The 18,579-nt window shown below is 41.7% G+C and overlaps 1 protein-coding gene across 1 annotated transcript; it reads right to left on the bottom strand.

Moving 5' to 3' along the window:
• Positions 1-480: 480 nt before the first annotated feature.
• Positions 481-16,131, bottom strand: gpatch4 (G patch domain containing 4). Its single transcript, XM_060921928.1, has 8 exons — positions 16,100-16,131; positions 15,819-15,901; positions 15,658-15,731; positions 13,166-13,258; positions 7,171-7,281; positions 6,860-6,966; positions 3,387-3,437; positions 481-1,903 (listed from the first exon to the last, which is right to left on the bottom strand). Exons 1-8 carry the CDS (start codon positions 16,123-16,125, stop codon positions 1,036-1,038), a joined length of 1,413 nt encoding a protein of 470 aa, XP_060777911.1. The 5' UTR covers positions 16,126-16,131; the 3' UTR covers positions 481-1,035.
• Positions 16,132-18,579: the final 2,448 nt, after the last annotated feature.

Genomic DNA, 18,579 nt, shown 5'->3' with positions numbered 1-18,579 from the left:
ACCCTCCTTGTGGAGGGTGTCAATGATCGTCTTCTGGACAACTGTCAAGTCTTCCCTATGATTGTGGTTGTGTGCACTTGTGTGTTTACCTGTCTTTTTGTAACTAATACGTGAAGTGTACTATTTTTACTGATTGAAAATTGAATACGACTTCCATGATGCACCGTGTTTTTGTTGTTGATGTTCAGTACATGAAATGGTGGGGTAGGGGGTGACTGCTGGTAGGTCCCATTAAGTTTTCACTTGTTTAAAACTAGACAGGAATTATTAGATTAGATTGAACTTTATTGATCCCTTTGGGAGGGGTCCCTCAGGGAAATTAAGATTCCAGCATCATCATTACAGGATAAACAGAGAATAGAAAATAGGGAAAAAAACTTCTAGATAAATTAAGTATTTACATATACAAGTATAAAAAGAATAAGATATGGGGAAGAGAGGAAGGGTGGGGGGAAAGGAAATTAATAATTAGTAGCCATATTTGTATTAAAGGTATTTATTCTGTAATGATTTAAAGAGATACTTCTGGTTTAAGGTAATCACCACCAAGATCATCATCACAGGGTCAATCTCACTCTACAAAAGAAAACTCATGCACAAGTTAAAAATTCACCGAGTTAGCCAGTAAATCAATTAATTTTTTGGTTATGTTTCCTTTGTTTATAGTTTGATTATAAGCAACAAAACAAACCATGAGGTTATGCTGGTACAAGATACTTAAACCTCAAACTGTGTATTATGTTTTATGTATGTAATAAAAATGGCATTTAAATAAAAAGTACCAAATTAAATTCAGTACATTCCATGATTTTTTAAAAAAAGTCATTCCATAAGTCATTGAACAAGTTCCTGGAGCTGAGAGGACATGATGACAATGAACCATGCCCATAAGAAAGGATCCTGAGATATCATTATTATTCAAATCATAAATATTGTTTCTCTCATCATTTATCAACACTGAAGTAAGTCAATGCTACACCTTTAAGCCTCCAAGTTCAACATAGCATCACTTTTATATAATTTCACTAGAAAACATCACTCTGCATGCCTTTTTTTCTTCTTTTCAGGTAGTTTATCTATTGATCTATTATCAGTCTCTGCCCCTTCTCTACTTTTCCTTTTATTTGATTGTGATGATTCTTTCTTGACATCAGCTGTTTCTACAATCTCTGCTGTACTGGTGTCTAAACTACAGCAGCCTTCCATTTCTGGAGCGGGTGACGCGTCTTTATTGACCTTGGAGGACTTCTTCCTCTTGGAGACCTCAAACGTTGGGTGAAGTACAGTAGTGCCCTCTTCCTGCTGCTCATGTTCATGACTCTCTGTAGTTTCTGCAGACTCTTCATTGGCCAGCACAGTGATCTTACTCTGCCCTTCCTCCAGAGCACTGCTTTTCTGAGTGCGTTTCTTCTTTTTCCTCTTCTTCTTTAAAACACTTTCATCTGTTGGTTGATGTTCAGCAGTCTCTGCTACTTTGCCTTCCTGCACTATCTCTGTATTTTCCTCTTCCAGCACCAGTTTGGTCTTTTTTCTCTTTTTGTTTGTGCCAGTGTCCACAAAAGAATTGGTTGCATCTTCCGATTCTAAAACTGCTTTGTCTTTTGACCGTTTCTTTCGTTTTTTGGAGATCTCCTCATTGTGCTTCTGGGAAGCTTCAGTCTCATCTTGGACGCCATTCTCTTTGGGCTCATCAGAATGCTGCTTCTTTTTCTTGGCTTTCCTCCGTTTGGTCTTCTCTGCCCTCTCCTGGTCTGATGCAGAACTAAGCTCAGTGGGTGCCACTTCACTCAGGGGTGTGCTTTTATCTATCTGCTTCTTTTTCCCATATTTTGCCATGAACTCCTGCTCTTGTTGGTCCAGTCTGGCTAGTTTCGCACTCATTGTAAGACCATGTCTGGCACCTCTGGGGGTTTAAAAAGAAAAATTTTTACATACTGTGCCACTGTTTTGTTATAAAAATTTGTTTAATCAAGAAGCAATGTAAATTCTAGGGCTGCACAATTAATTGTATTTAATGTTTTTGGCTTCCTCACATACAAAATCGTACAGTACCAGTCAAAAGTTTGGACACACCCATTCATTAATAGGGTTTCCTGTATTTTGACCATTTTCTACATTGTAGAACAATACTGAAGACAAAACTATGAAATAATTCCATATAGGTTCTATGTGATGGAAAAGAAAATCAGATTTTAGATTCTTCAAAAGTAGCCCGCATTTACCTCAATGATGCTTTAAACACTATTGGCATTATCTTAACCAGCTTCATGAGGAGGTCACCTGGAATGCTTTTCAATTAACAGGTATGCTTTGTCAAAAGTTAATTACTGCAATTTCTTGCCTTCTTAATGTGTTTGAGATCAAACATTAAATAATAAACATACAGTAAATCACCCTATTCCACAACTGTAGTAATCCATATTGTGTCAAGAACCGCTCAGCTAAGTAAAGAGAAATGACATCCATCATTACTTGAAGTGCCTTAATTTGTAAAAAAAAACAAGAAAAAAAAAAAAAAAACCATGGAACACCATAGAAGGTATGTCCAAACTTTTGACTGGTACTGTATATATAAATCAATCAAATGCAACACAGTTTTTAATTACAGCTGGTGCTTCCCTTCATTTTTTTAACTGCAACTGGTATTGGCATAATTAGTTTCGAGTCTAAAGTAGCATTTAAAAATATACATAATTAAATGGGACTACTTGTGTGCTTCATATTTTGTGGCAACAGGTTAGGGCTGTGATCGTCAAGTGACCACATAGTGTATATAGGGGGCGGCACGGTGGTGTAGTGGTTAGCGCTGTCGCCTCACAGCAAGAAGGTCCGGGTTCGAGCCCCGTGGCCGGCGAGGGCCTTTCTGTGCGGAGTTTGCATGTTCTCCTCGTGTCTGTGTGGGTTTCCTCCGGGTGCTCCGGTTTCCCCCACAGTCCAAAGACAGGCAGGTTAGGTTAACTGGTGACTCTAAATTGACCGTAGGTGTGAATGTGAGTGTGAATGGTTGTCTGTGTCTATGTGTCAGCCCTGTGATGACCTGGCGACTTGTCCAGGGTGTACCCCGCCTTTCGCCCGTAGTCAGCTGGGATAGGCTCCAGCTTGCCTGCGACCCTGTAGAAGGATAAAGCGGCTACAGATAATGAGATGAGATGATGAGATGAGTGTATATAGGCTTATAGGATACAGTACATGTAAAATGACGATTTTTTCTTTATTTTAAAATAATGCAATTATTCAGATAATTATAATTTCAATAGCAGGTAAAATAACTAATGATAGCCATTACTATTCACTCCTATTACATCGTACATTTTTGGTTAGACAGTGCTGCATGCTCAGTATGTAATGACTACATCTGAGAAAATAGTGTGATGTGGAGTTCTTACTTATGTGCAGTGCGTCCTCCACATGCTTTCATCAGTTCTGCATCAGATAAACTGGAAGTGTGAAAATACAAATGATATTTAGTCCTGTTTTTTTTTTATAATTATATATAAAAAAATATTACACAAATTATATTGCATGGTTGTGCAAAGATATAGAGTTTATCTTCAAGTGAATGAATATATTCATAAGTGAGCAAAGCAAATGAATGAAAATATTTTCAACACGAGATAACGTCATATCTTTGTGTCACTGTGTAATGTTCTTTATATTATATGGACACATCCACAAATAAATAAATAAACAAGTTAATCAAAAGAATTAATTTTGAACTGGCTCGCCATTTTGACAAGGCATGTCAAGTCAGCAGGAAAACACTGGGAGAGACATTGCTGGAACAAAATATTGGAAATTGTTATATACAGCGCCCTCCACAATTATTGGCACCCCTGGTTAAGACGTGTTAAACACCTTAAAATAAATTAAATTTTTATTGCAGAAGCATAATCTCACACTGAAAGTTGTAGAAAAATGTAACCTTTAACTCAAGTGAATTAAAAAAATAAGAATTATTTTTCATAAAATCACCTGTTCCACAATTATTGGCACCCATAATTCCTAGAAAATAATTGTATTTGAAGCATTTGTTATTTCTACTGTAGTTTATAAAGTTGATCAGAGTATCTAGGAACCTTTAATTAGTAATTCATCACATCCTGTTTCCCTGGGGTATAAATATGATGCGACACAGAGGCCTATTTCTCTTATCCGCTCTTCAACATGGGAAAGACAAGAGAACACACCATTCAAGTAAGGCAGATGTGTGTCGACCTTCATAAGTCAGGCAATGGCTACAAGAAAACAGCCACTCGCCTACACCTGCCCAGATCAACAGTCAGAGGAATCATCAAGAAGTTTAAAACAACTGGAACAGTGGCAAACAAGCCTGGATGAGGATGCAAGTTTATCTTGCCACCACGCACAGTGAGGAGGATGGTAAGAGAAGTAAAAAGTTCTCCAAAGCTCACTGTTAGAGAATTGCATCAAAGAGTAGCATCTTGGGGTCACAAAGTCTCCATAACAACCATCAGGCGCTATCTACATGCCAACAAGCTGTTTGGGAGGCATGCACGGAAAAAGCCTTTTCTCACTTACAAGCATAAATGTAAACATCTGGTGTTCGCTAAGTGGTACTGGGACTTCAACCGGGACCATGTGCTTTGGTCAGATGAGACCAAGATAGAGCTTTCTGGCAACAAACACTAAGTGGGTCTGGCATAACACAAAAGATGAGTATGCGGAAAAGCACCTCATGCCTACTGTGAAGTATGGGGGAGGATCGGTGATGCTGTGGGCCTGTTTCTCTTCCAAAAGCCCCAGGAACCTTGTTAGGGTGCATGGTATCATGAACTCTTTGAAATACCAGGACATTTTAAATCAAAATCTGGTGTCCTCTGCCTGAAAGCTGAAGACGGGTCGTCACTGGGTGTTTCAGCAAGATAATGACCCTAAACGTGGCCAAATCTACACAAAAATGGTTCACCAGACACAAAATCAAGCTCCTCCCATGGCCATCTCAGTCCCCAGACCTCAACCCAATTGAAAACCTGTGGGGTGAGCTGAAGAGGAGAGTGCATAGGAGAGGACCCGGGACTCTGGACGATTTAGAGAGAATGTGCAAAAAGGAATGGCCAAATATCCCTCTCTCTGTATTCTCCCATCTTGTGAAATGTTCTAGGAGAATATTAACTGCTGTCTTGTTGGCAAAAGGGAGTTGTACAAAGTATTAACATCAGGGGTGCCAATAATTGTGGCACACATGATTTCATGTAAAATAATTATTTCTTAATGTGGGATTTTTTTCCCACTGAATAAATGCACTTGAATTAAAGGTTGGATTTTTCTCTTCTTTTTTTGCACTGTTTTCCTATATTATTTAAAAAAAAAAAAATTTATTAGAAGCCTAAGAACATATCTTAACGAAGGGTGCCAATAATTGTGGAGGGCGCTGTATACAGGACATCTTTTTAATGGAATAAAAACATGTACTCTATTCCCTTCTAGTGGGTTTCATTCATTTGGTTTGATAGCATGCAGTATTGTTAGCATATCTCTTATCCTACGTGTATTACGTCACTCTACCCAATGGAGAATGAGCGTGCAATATGGTTTATGATACTGCATGGTTGTCAAGACAAAATGACATCACACATCAGAGATGTAAAACTCCTGCGCTAGCGAGCGACTGTGACAATCTGTACTGTAAACAAACATGGCCGCCAGGTTTGCATCGTTAAATACAGAAGATTGAGAGAATTTTGAAAGAGAAAGACACGTTGAACATCCGAAAGGAATGTCTCATCTCATCTCATTATCTCTAGCCGCTTTATCCTTCTACAGGGTCGCAGGCAAGCTGGAGCCTATCCCAGCTGACTACGGGCGAAAGGCGGGGTACACCCTGGACAAGTCGCCAGGTCATCACAGGGCTGACACATAGACACACAACCATTCACACTCACATTCACACCTACGGTCAATTTAGAGTCACCAGTTAACCTAACCTGCATGTCTTTGGACTGTGGGGGAAACCGGAGCACCCGGAGGAAACCCACGCGGACACGGGGAGAACATGCAAACTCCGCACAGAAAGGCCCTCGCCGGCCCCGGGGCTCGAACCCAGGACCTTCTTGCTGTGAGGCGACAGCGCTAACCACTACACCACCGTGCCGCCTGAAAGGAATGTGTATGTAAATAATAATAATGGCTTTTTTCGTGGTACATCAGATATATTCCATTCAGCAAGCATGATACTGAACTCGTCTTCGACTCATTCAACAACGTGCTAGCTGACTGGAATATATCTGATATACCACGGGGGGGGAGCCAATATGTCACTCAGATCCACGATGTATTTCATATGAAAAACACAAGTTTTTCAACACAAGATAAACTTCATATCTTCAAGCCAGCATGTGATTTTCTTTTTATTATATAGACAGGGTGCACAAGCGTACTCTTGGGGCCGGTCCCAAGCCCGGATAAATGGACAGGGTTGCGTCAGAAAGGGCATCCGGCATAAAACTGTGCCAAATCTAACATGCAGACTGAAAGAGCGACCCCTAATCGGGAGCAGCCAAAAGAAGACACAAACAAAAAAAGTGCCCACATTTATCAAAACAATTCATCGATTTCGTCATGAGTGACAGAGATTTGTGTTACGGTTTTGTTTCTCCGTGTCCCAGATGCATTTTTTGTATGAAAAATACAAGTGATGTATTTCCCAGTGAAACACTCCTGTCCATACACACAGACACACGGTTCTTCTTATTAATCAAATGTCTAGATTATCATGGTTACGCTACTGAACATGATCTATAAATGATGTGTATTTTTTGACACTGAGCATAGCAAGTGTACAGCTTTCCAAATACACTCTACTAAAATTAGTGTATTGGCATACAGAAACAGTGCTTACTTCTTGGTGCTCGAAAGGTCTAGCTTCTCCTCGTCCTCAGAGCTACTGTCCTCTGAGACAGACGATCTTTGTTCAGGCTGTTCCTGCCCGGAGAGGAGAGTAGCAGACTGGAACAGACAGCGCGGGGGAAAGAGTTCATAGCCCAGAAGCTCAGCAAAATAAAACCGATAAACGATAGTCTTTACTGTGTTAGGAGATAACATCTTTAACAGAACAGATGGGATACTGAAAAACTACATTATGTGGCTGTACTGAAGATTCAATTTCTCCCCCCATTTTGTGTGTGTGTGTAAAGCTGACTAAGCATGTACCTTGACAAAGCATCCATAGAGCATTGACTTGTTCATCATGGCCTTTCGAGGCTTCTTGTTAGAAATCGTTCCATCTTCTTCTTCTGCCATTTTCTTCACCATCACCCCATTCTAGATCATTACAAAAAAAAGGCTTCATAATGTGCTGCACAGTGATGCACTTTAGTCAAAGGACTTTAGGGGGAAAAAAGTGAATACTTTACAGTCAATGAGCGTTTACAGCAGGGGTGTCAAACCTGATCCATAAAGGGCCTTGTGGCTGCAGGTTTTCATTCCAGCCATGCAGCAGCACACCTGACTTGGCTCATTCAATCAACTGAACTGTCTTCACACAGTCAAATACTTGCAGCCACACCCACCCTTGATTAAAGGGTGGGTGTGTCAGTTGATTGAATAAGCCAAATCAGGGTGCTGCTGCATGGCTGGAATGAAAACCTGCAGCCACACGGCCCTTTATGGATCAGGTTTGACACCCCTGGTTTACAGGATCTGGATATGAACACGAGTTTTAGAGTTTTGGTATTATAATACTTTAAGTGCTTTCACTCTATTTAAATTGCATCATGTTTGTCTCTGGTGCAGTTTAATTGCAGTGGGATCAACCCAGCTGCAAGAAGGTTCCCCAACATGCCGTGCATTTTGAGTTGCAGCTTTTTCTGTAGATGTGTGCTGCTAGACTGAGCCAAAGGACAGAGCTGTAGCACTGCAGAAACGTGAGGTGTTTTGTAAATTAACAGATGAACAAAGAGATAAACAGCGGATACATACAAAAAAAAAAAAAGTTATTTGTATAATTCTCACAATATATTGAGCAGCATGTGTTCTACTGTACATGTTCAGATGATTTTTGTGCTTTCTATATCTCTGTATTTCTAACCAATGAATGGAAGAGTTTTAAGAGTAAGCTTTACAGATGTACACGCTCCTCAATATTGTTTTTTCCTTTTCTGGTTCTGTTAATTACATTAGATTCAACTTTGTCATTGTACAGAGCATAGGTTCAAAGCCAACGAAATGCAGTTAGCATTTAACCAGGAGTGCAAAATACAGTATTATCTACAGATAAGTGCCAAAAGTAAGTATTGCAGCATAGTAATGCTATATATTAGAGTATATACAGTGATGGACAGTGACAACCCTGGTGAAAAATAAATGTGCTACGTGTACTAAAATTTAGCATACTTTTGTGTACTTGAAGCCACACTAATCAATATACTTAGTGTGTTTATGATTAGTTAACTTGAGGCATGCTATTTTGGAACAACTAATTTTGTACTAAATATATTATAATTGTAATTAAATTGTAGAAAAGTGCAACTTAAGTGTATTTAGTGTACTTTTATGTGCTAAAGTGGAACAACTTAAAGTATATTTTGTATACTTTAAGTATATGACTTTATATGTACTAATATATGCTTAATTAGTACTTTGTATTATAAGTACCTTAAAAATTAGTACACTTTAGAAATTACACAACTTTCACTTAAAGTATATTTTAGTATAATATTTCTATAAAGTGTAATATAGTATAATTATTTTAAAGTGTGTTAAAAGTGTTAGCGTGAAAGCGTGATGTTAGTATACTTTTTATACATTTACAAAAAGTACAATTTGTGTAAGTACATTTTCAATATACTATTGAAAATATGAATATACTTTAAATACAATAAAGTACATTTTTTTCACCAGGGAATATACACAGGTTTGTAAATATTTAAATGCATATTTACAAAGGGGAAGTGGACAGGATTAGAGAATACAGGTCATTTCGTTCAGCCCTGTGATGACCTGGCGACTTGTCCAGGGTGTACCCCGCCTTTCGCCCATAGTCAGCTGGGATAGGCTCCAGCTTGCCTGCGACCCTGTAGAAGGATAAAGCGGCTAGAGATAATGAGATGAGGTCATTTAGTCCAGTGACCATTTTGTCCAAAGCCTTTTCATATGCACGAACAATTATTTTATAATTTCAGGTATGTTTATTCCCAAAAAAAAGAAAAAAAAACCCCACAAGGAATTCTCAGTGGAATTTGACCGAAGCAAAACATTTTTGTAAAGCAAATGAGTGCCATAGTACGTGCACTTTGACACTAGAGAGCGTACTGGGGGGGGGTTACCACGTAGGCTCGTGCCACTTGCTGACCCTGGGATGAGTCCACTCCCTTGTCATTGCAGGCTGCTCGCTTGCATGTCTGTTTCCGGAGTGATCATATTAAACCTTCAGGCGCGGAGCAGCGCTCTCGTGGGGGCTTCATTCGTGAATACAGGGCTGAGGCATGGTCCTACCAACCCAAGACAATGCTCTCTCGAAGGGGGAGGCTTAGAGGGAGGTGCCTGTAAACTTTGGCTTTGCTGTGAGCTCCGTTGACAGAGTTATTAATTTTTGAAGCCGTCTAGATCTCATTAAATCTTACAGCGTTTGCTTTACAAAAAATGTTTTCCGTTTCGGTCAAATTCTATTGAGAATTCTTTTTCTAACAAATGAATCCCTTAGCGGGCAGCACGGTGGTGTAGTGGCTAGCGCTGTCACCTCACAGCAAGAAGGTCCGGGTTCGAGCCCTGTGGCCAGCGAGGGCCTTTCTGTGTGGAGTTTGCATGTTCTCCCCGTGTCCGCGTGGGTTTCCTCCGGGTGCTCCGGTTTCCCCCACAGTCCAAAGACATGCAGGTTAGGTTAACTGGTGACTCTAAATTGACCATAGGTGTGAATGGTTGTCTGTGTGTCAGCCCTGTGATGACCTGGCGACTTGTCCAGGGTGTACCCCGCCTTTCGCCTGTAGTCAGCTGGGATAGGCTCCAGCTTGCCTGCGACCCTGTAGAACAGGATAAAGCGGCTAGAGATAATGAGATGAGATGAATCCCTTAGCCTATTTCTGTTTGCCATCATTATGGATTGCTTAACAAAGGGGATGAGGGAAAGAGCACCGTGGCAGATAATGTTTGCAGACGACGTGGTTCTGTGTGCCGCAGACAAGGAGAAACTGGAGGAAGACCTAGAGAAGTGGAAGGAGGTGCTGGAATCCCAGGGGATGAAGGTATCAAGAAGCAAGACAGGGTACAGTACCTCTGCCTGCATGGGACAGAAGCTAACAACATCCGGCTACAAGACACAAGTCCCAAAGGCCCAAGAATTTAAGTATCTGGGCAGTATGCTGACCAACACAGGAACATCAGACAAAGAAATGAAGAGGAGGGTAGACTCTGGGTGGAGGAAATTGGAAGAAAATGACGGGGATCCTGTGCGACAAGAAAGTCCCAGGGAAAGTTAAAGGGAAGATCTACAGCATGGTAATACAACCAGCCATGCTGTATGCAATGGAGACTGTACCCCTAGCAGGAAAACAAGAAAAACAATGTGAAGTAGCAGAGATGAAGATGTGCAGGTGGGCATGTGGTTGGACAAAGTTGGACCATGTGAGGAATGAGTGCACAAGATGTGTTGGGAGTGGAGAGTATTTCGACCAGATGCAGAACAGCAAGGCTACGCTGGTATGGCCATGTCAAGAGAAGAGACAATCAGTATGTGGGGAAACGGATGTTGTATATGGCACCACCAGGAAAGAGAAAGAGAGGGAGACCCAAGAAGCGATGGAGTGATAACATCAGAGAGGATCTGGAGGTCACTGGAGTGGTGAAAGAAGACACATTAGACTGCGGGCATTGGAGAAGACTGACCGCTACAGCGACCCCGCAGAGAGGCAGGAGCAGCTAGTAGTACAAGAAGATCTGAATTATAAAATAATTGATAGTGTGTATGAAAAAGGCTTTGGACGAAACATCTTAACTGCAGGGTCCAATTTTCCCGCGTGCCCACGCCACATAACTTTTTGGGTGGGCATGGAATTTTTTTATAGATGGGTGCCCGTCTGGCCACCAACTTTTTGAGAAATTTACATCAAAATTATTCCTAATAAACTAATATTTATATATGAAATATGCGTTAAACAGTCAGAAATCAGAGCGAAAATGACCGGTTTATGTAGACGGAGGTGCCAATCCCAACATTTAGCGTCACTTTACTCGCCAGGAGGGAATCCTGACCTTATTATTTATAGAACAGGGGTTGCCGTCTTCTGATTGGTTAGTTGGACAGGAAGTATATAATTGTGGCCAATCAAAATCCAGGATTTAGCGTCACTTTACCCGCTGACATCGGGACCTAGACTCTAAGTCACCACATACTCCATGAAAAGAGCAGTATTTCTTCAAAATGCGACCAAAATATGGAGAGACAGCCAGAAAACAACAGGCAGGAATTTAGAAAATACATCTACCTAATAAATAAACTAATATTTATTTATGAAATATGCATTGAACAGCCAGAAATCAGAGCGAAAAAGGACCGGGTGAAGACACCGGTGCCTAAACATCGCTTCCGGGTGTGAGGCACCTTATTCATAAGAACTGGGGGTTGCCCTCTTCTGATTGGTTAGTTGGACAGGAAGTATATAATTGTAGCCAATCAAAACCCAGCATTTAGCATCACATTACCCGCCGACATAAAGCCTAGATCCAAGGCCATCAAATCATTGAGTGGCCTAGGCTACGTGTGATGTGTACTATGTCATCAAAAGATGACGAAATTTTTTTGCTGACCGACCTCGTTTTAGTAGGAGCAATTTGATTGGCTGTATTCGCAGGTGGACCGATCAAATGCACACCAAAACCCAGCTGTTTTCAGTGGCTCACAGGAGGACAGAGAGAATCAGCATTCCATTGATCACCCTAACGACTCTCGAGGCCATTCACATTCAGCCCCCAGTGACCCACACCAACAGGATGACTCAACGACACCTTAGATGAGCTTTTCATCCATGAGAGGATAAATACCTGATACTCCCTACCAGTCAGACAGAACTGAAGAAGCCTTTCGGATGAGAGGTGAAACGTCTTCAAGAACCTTCAAGCAAGTCCAGTTGCTCTCTTTTACCACCCATAGTTACTATGACCTGGATGACTGAGAATATTCACAGACACCGATCAAATGCACTGTTAGAAGGGGCTGAGTCATATGATACAACATGTCCTTCTTGCAGAGGTGGTTAAATTCAGAAATAAACCCCCTCCTACAAAAATTAGGAGGAAATCTGAGGAGGAGAGGAAGCAAAAAAAGAAGGAAGAGACGAGAGAGAGAAGCTTTAAGGATGCTTGGGTGCAAGAATTTCCCTGGTTACTGCATAAGAAGAGTGGAATGTTCTGCAAAGTCTGCAGGTAGACCCCCCCCCCCCCCCAAGTGCTACACTTTTCCAAAAAAAACAAAATGAGATTATGTGAATGCTAGCTTTCATGTGGAAAAAAAAATTCTTTCAACCCAAATTATTACTAATTATGTAATTGGTGATGAAATTTATTTACTGCTAGAGTGTACTGCGCTGAAGAGCTCAGAATCTGGTTCTTCAATAATTTTACAATATACCATCATAAGAAGTAGGCTTTGGTTTCCTTCAGATTATTTTACTCTAACAGGAAATGAAATTCACCACCAATTACAGATTCATTTTCAATACCATGCCATCTCTGCTACATTTCGGGCACTTAAGTTTTCTGCCAGGCACTTAACTTTTTAAAGTTGAGTGCCCAAATGGCTTGCAACTTTTTGGCCTAAAGGTCATACACTGCTTAACTACAGGACAAAATGGCATCGGATGAAATGTCCTGATCCCGGATTAGAGTATATAAGGTTGTATGTACAGTTAGCAGTAACTAACTCAGATGTACAGACATTTATGAACAATAAAGTAGCAGCAGTATGAACACATGTACAAAGTTGTTTATATGTACAGTAATATCGCATAAGTGGCATAGTTTGTGCAACAATGTGGTCCATTTTGTACAAGACATTAAGAAATGTTCATACATTCAGTATGAACGAACCCAAACCAAACAGCAAATGACCCAAATATAACGATTTTGACACTGATCAGGACTAGACAAATGGATTAAGTAGTGTGAAAGTGTTGCAAAAGTGTGCACTGCTTTCCTTCTGTTCAAGGACACTTACCTGATCCGACTCCACGGCCAAACTGGCAGATGCCTTGTTAAACACATGATCCCACCAGTGAAATGTGAACTGCTCACTTTCTTTATGGCCAACCTGGAGTAAGAAGTAAACACATGACCTAAAAGATCTGAGACCCCCAGCTGCTACTGCTATCGTATACAGGGGTTATAAAGGAATACATAGACACATTAGATACAATAATCTAGATGTGGTTAGCACGGTCGCCTCTCACAGCAAGAAGGTCCGGTGTCACGGTCTGATTGTGCGCTGGTATAAATTTACCATGCGCATACCGATTTTTTTCCCTGGTCAACTTCCGGGAAGTCTAAATTTACCATTTCTTGCTGCGATTTTGTACCGAGCATTGACACATTTGTGGACTAATAGAACACAAATTGTGACTACAGTTGAGAGATTTGATTATCAGTAGACAAGCTGTTGAATATGGATGAGGAAACAAAGTTCATCATTCCTGGCTGCTGGCTGGTCCTGATCAGCCTACTTGGTGCATAAACTGGAACTAAAACACGGGTCATTCATTCATTCATCAAGATAAAGTGAAAATAATTTATTTGTGGATCAAGTAGGATCATAAATCTATCATATTGGGCTGTTAAATTCTGACTAGGTCCAATGACAGGAGTCTAATTATACCAGGTTGGTAAATTTGACAGAATAACTATATTATAATCATGATGAGTCTCACTCAAACAAATCAATATTCATCAAGATAAAGTGAAAATAATTTATTTGTGGATCAAGTATGATCATAAATCTATCATATTGGGCTGGTAAATTCTGACTAGGCCCAATGACAGCAGTCTAATTATACCAAGTAAATTTGAGAGAATAACTAAATTATTATAATCATGAGGAGTCTTACTTAAACAAATCAATATTCATCAAGATAAAGTGTAAATAATTCAAGTATGAACATGAACATAAATCTCATATTAGGCTGGTACGTTCAGACTAGGCCCAATTATACCAAGTTGGTAAATTTATACTGTGGTAAATTCAGACCGTGGCTGCTACAGTATAAATTTACCTGGTAAATTCAGACTGGGGGCGGCACGGTGGTGTAGTGGTTAGCGCTGTCGCCTCGCAGCAAGAAGGTCCAGGTTCGAGCTCTGTGGCCGATGAGGGCCTTTCTGTGTGGAGTTTGCATGTTCTCCCCATGTCTGCGTGGGTTTCCTCTGGGTGCTCCGGTTTCCCCCACAGTCCAAAGACATGCAGGTTAGGTTAACTGGTGACTCTAATGCCACTTTTCCACTACCAACGCGGCTGAGTTGGGCTGAGCCGTGCAGTGCTGAGTTGGGCTGAGTCGGGCTCAGCGGGGCTGTTGGAGTTGCATTTCGACTACAACCGCGCTGAACTGTGCTGGCTGGAAGTGGGTGGACACATTGGGCGGAGTTAGCGAAAGTGGGTGGACGTCACGTGATGTTGTTAGGCGGCACAAACAGTGACATCGGTGACCTTTTAAGCGGTAGTCTCACGACCCGGATAGTAAACAATAAACATGGTTGACATGGAGTCGCTAGTGTTGCTGGTCTTGGTGCTGTGGCTTGTTGTCACCGACAACGCCAACAGATACTGGCAAGAGCGTATAGATGAGGCGAGGCGCATAAGGCTTCAGAAATTCTCGTAATTCGTAATTATTCTTCTTCCGAGTTTACGGTGTTTACAGATCCCAGCGTGCTCGCGGGGCGTGTGTAGGCATGTGAGGACACTCCTCCTCACCAATCAGTGCACAGGGGAGTGTCTCCTCACGCCCCTAGCCCCACTCGGCTCGGTTTGGCTCGCTTCAGCCCCACTCCAAAACCGTGTGAGTTTTGGGGGCTGAGCAGGGCTGAAGCGAGTTGAGTCGTGCTGCTCTGAGGTAGTCGAAACGCGAGCCGTGTCAGGCTGAAGTGAGCTGAAAAAGGGTAGTGGAAAAGGGCCATAAATTGACCGTAGGTGTGAATGTGAATGGTTGTCTGTGTCTATGTGTCAGCCCTGTGATGACCTGGCGACTTGTCCAGGGTGTACCCCGCCTTTCGCCCGTAGTCAGCTGGGATAGGCTCCAGCTTGCCTGAGACCCTGTAGAACAGGATAAAGCGGCTAGAGATAATGATATGAGATGAATTCAGACTGGTGGTAAATTCAGACCGTGACACCGGCGAGGGCCTTTCTGTGTAGAGTTTGCATGTTCTCCCCGTGTCTGTGTGGGTTTCCCCCACAGTCCAAAGACATACGGTTAGGTTAACATGGGACAGACAGCCTTAGGCTGAGGTGCCCTTGAGCGAGGCACCTATAACTCCCAACTGCTCCCTGGGCGCTGTTAGTATGGCTGCCCACTGCTCTGGGTGTGTGTGTGTGTGTGTGTTCACTGCTTAAGATGGGTTAAATGCAGAGAGGAAATTTCACAAGTGTGTGATGAATAAAATTGTGCTTTCTTTCTTTAGATATTACACATGTTCCATGAACACCTGAAAACAAGCATTTATTCTTACCCCTCCTTTGTCACACTTTACTTTAACTCTGATTGCTTCAGAGATGCCGTTCTCAGCCCTTCCCAGACCTTTACCTAGTAAATAATAACAGGACAACAGCAGCACTGAGTAAACCAGTTTCCATCAGCAGGTCAGTCCTGAGGAAAGAGATCAGCTCTCACCTTGTTCCCAGCCGTGACGGAGAAGCTGCTCCTCAGCAAATCTCAGTCCACGGCTCTTCTCAGCTCCTGTTTCTGACATTGTGCTGTTTACCAGGAGGAAAAATAAATCCACAACACCAAACCGCGGTAGCTAATTATCACACACTCTTTCACTTTATTCCCGTAAACACCGCTATAAATCAACTCATCCGGGGATCAGAAACACTGATCAAGCCTACCATCATGGCAGCACTACTCTGTTATACATAAATAATAAAATCAACGTCTAGAGTCAGACATACCATGAACTCCACGTGCATGCAGACATGATACCGGAAGTGTAACTACGGCTTTATTGCTGACATCACGCTCACGACAACCAATCACAACTGTCGTCTAGAAAATAGTAACCTACTTCTGCCATCTGCTGGTCACCTTGTAAAACTACACGTTAGCAGCAGCTAATGTGATGATCTTTACATTTAAAAACTAAAAGGGAACCCGGGAGAGTGTTTCCCTCAGACAAGCCATATATCCGGATTTGCATCAAAATCTAATCAGTTGTTCCACCTTTCCTCAAAATGTCATCAAACTCCGTTCACTACTTTTTGAGTTATGTTGGGAACAGACCAAAAAAAAAAAAAAAATCCTGGATCAGCATTTGATTTTTGATTTGATTTATTAGGTTAAAATGCAGTATATATAGTATTGAACATGGCATAAAAACCAGGATTACACAAAAGTGCGAACACTTGTTTCCATTGTGGTCCCAGAGACTTATCACAGGCAGCCATGGTTACTATACTAAGTACAGTAGATACCCAAATTCATCCATTATCTGTAGCCGCTTATCCTGTTCTACAGGGTCGCAGGATACCCAAACTGTAAATGATAATAAAGTACTAAAAAACACTAATAATAATAGGCGGCACGGTGGTGTAGTGGTCACTGTCACCTCACAGCAAGAAGGTCCGGGTTCAAGCCCCCGGGGCCGGCGAGGGCCTTTCTGTGTGGAGTTTGCATGTTCTCCCCGTGTCCGCGTGGGTTTCCTCCGGGTGCTCCGGTTTCCCCCACAGTCCAAAGACATGCAGGTTAGGTTAACTGGTGACTCTAAATTGACCGTAGGTGTAAATGTGAGTGTGAATAGTTGTTTGTCTATGTGTCAGCCCTGTGATGACCTGGCGATTTGTCCAGGGTATACCCCACCTCTCGCCCATACCCAGATAGCAAAAATCAGTTGAATCAACATTGAAATAGCGTTTGGCAGAAAACATTGAAATAATGTTGAAATGATATTGAAAGTGTCCCCTTGAATTTGGGTTGAATCAACATTGAATTTTCAACCCTATCAGCATTGAATCAATAGTGATTCAACCATCATCTAAATAGAAATTTCTATTTAGATGATGGTTGAATCACTATTGATTCAATGCTGATAGGGTTGAAAATTCAACGTTGATTCAACCCAAATTCAAGGGGACACTTTCAATATCATTTCAATGTTTTCTGCCAAACGCTATTTCAATGTTGATTCAACTGATTTTTGCTATCTGGGAATTGCTCAAGGGCACCTCAGCCCAAGGACACCCCACGTCAACCTAACTGCACATCTTTGGACTGTGGAGGAAACCCACACAGACATGGGGAGAATGTGCAAACTCCACACAGAAAGGCCCTCACTGGCCACTGGGTTTGAACCTGGAACCTTCTTGCTGTGAGGCAACCGTGCTAACCACTGCACCACCGTGAGAAATTGGGTTGATGTTGATGTTTCACCGTACACAATGATGGAAAGGCCTGTCTGTGGACATGAACCAGATATGATATGAACCAGAAAGGATTATACAGTCTTTACCTGGACAATAAAATATTGCCTAAATACAGTACTAGCAGTTAAACTTACTGTACAATTCAAATAACTGCCTGACTAACAAAATATTTGAATATTTGCTCCGGTTTCCCCCACAGTCCAAAGACATGCAGGTTAGGTTAACTGGTGACTCTAAATTGACCATAGGTGTGAATGTGAGTGTGAATGGTTGTCTGTGTCTATGTGTCAGCCCTGTGATGACCTGGTGACTTGTCCAGGGTGTAGATACCCCGCCTTTCGCCCATAGTCAGCTGGGATAGGCTCCAGCTTGCCTGCAACCCTGTAGAAGGATAAAGTGGCTAGAGATAATGAGATGAGAATACATAACATGTCATAATAAGTCTGTATAGTAATCCTCAGTCACTGTTTTTTCCTACTCAGTATGGTGGTGAATCTGGAGCCTATGCCAGGAACACTGGGCGTGAGGTGGGACGGGATTCTTGTCCATCGGAGTACCATGTGTACAAGCACATGTTCACTTAACCACTATTTTTAACCACACTACCACAAAGAGGAGAACTGGCCAGTGTTGTTGAAGCAAATTTCTTCAGTCGCAAGCACGGACAGTCTATGGTCGCAAGTCTCGTCGTCAACGGAGCTCGAGCTCTTCTGAAAGTTCTTCTGAGAGACGGTTATTTGGACCATTCCAAATAGCGGCCGGTACGGTAGAATTTTCTGTTCGTTTTTTCCTTACATGTTGCACACACAAGATTTGCACATAACCATAAATAATAATCTATTCTTCATAGTTCCTTGTGCTCTATTAAAATTCTAAATTAAATAAATGAAATTCAATGAAATATAGGAAACCCCCCTCCCACAAAATGGTCTCACCCAGAGTGCACCCCAGGCTCCCGTCCAGTGGTGCAGTGTATGATGACAACAAAATCAACATATATTCAACATTGATCA

This window comes from Neoarius graeffei, chromosome 5 (genome assembly GCF_027579695.1).
Source record: "Neoarius graeffei isolate fNeoGra1 chromosome 5, fNeoGra1.pri, whole genome shotgun sequence".
NCBI lineage: Eukaryota > Metazoa > Chordata > Actinopteri > Siluriformes > Ariidae > Neoarius > Neoarius graeffei.
This window is presented reverse-complemented; position numbering and strand designations above follow the sequence as displayed.

Bases quoted from the DNA above. Each gene is read 5' to 3' on its own strand.
- gpatch4 (XM_060921928.1), bottom strand. From the start codon at position 16,125: ATGTCTGCATGCACGTGGAGTTCATG. The intron at 13,259-15,657 runs GTAAGAATAAAT...TTCTTACTCCAG, and splicing joins TAAAGTGTGACAAAGGAGGG to GTTGGCCATAAAGAAAGTGA. The intron at 7,282-13,165 runs GTAAGTGTCCTT...GTAATGATCTAG, and splicing joins TGGCCGTGGAGTCGGATCAG to AATGGGGTGATGGTGAAGAA.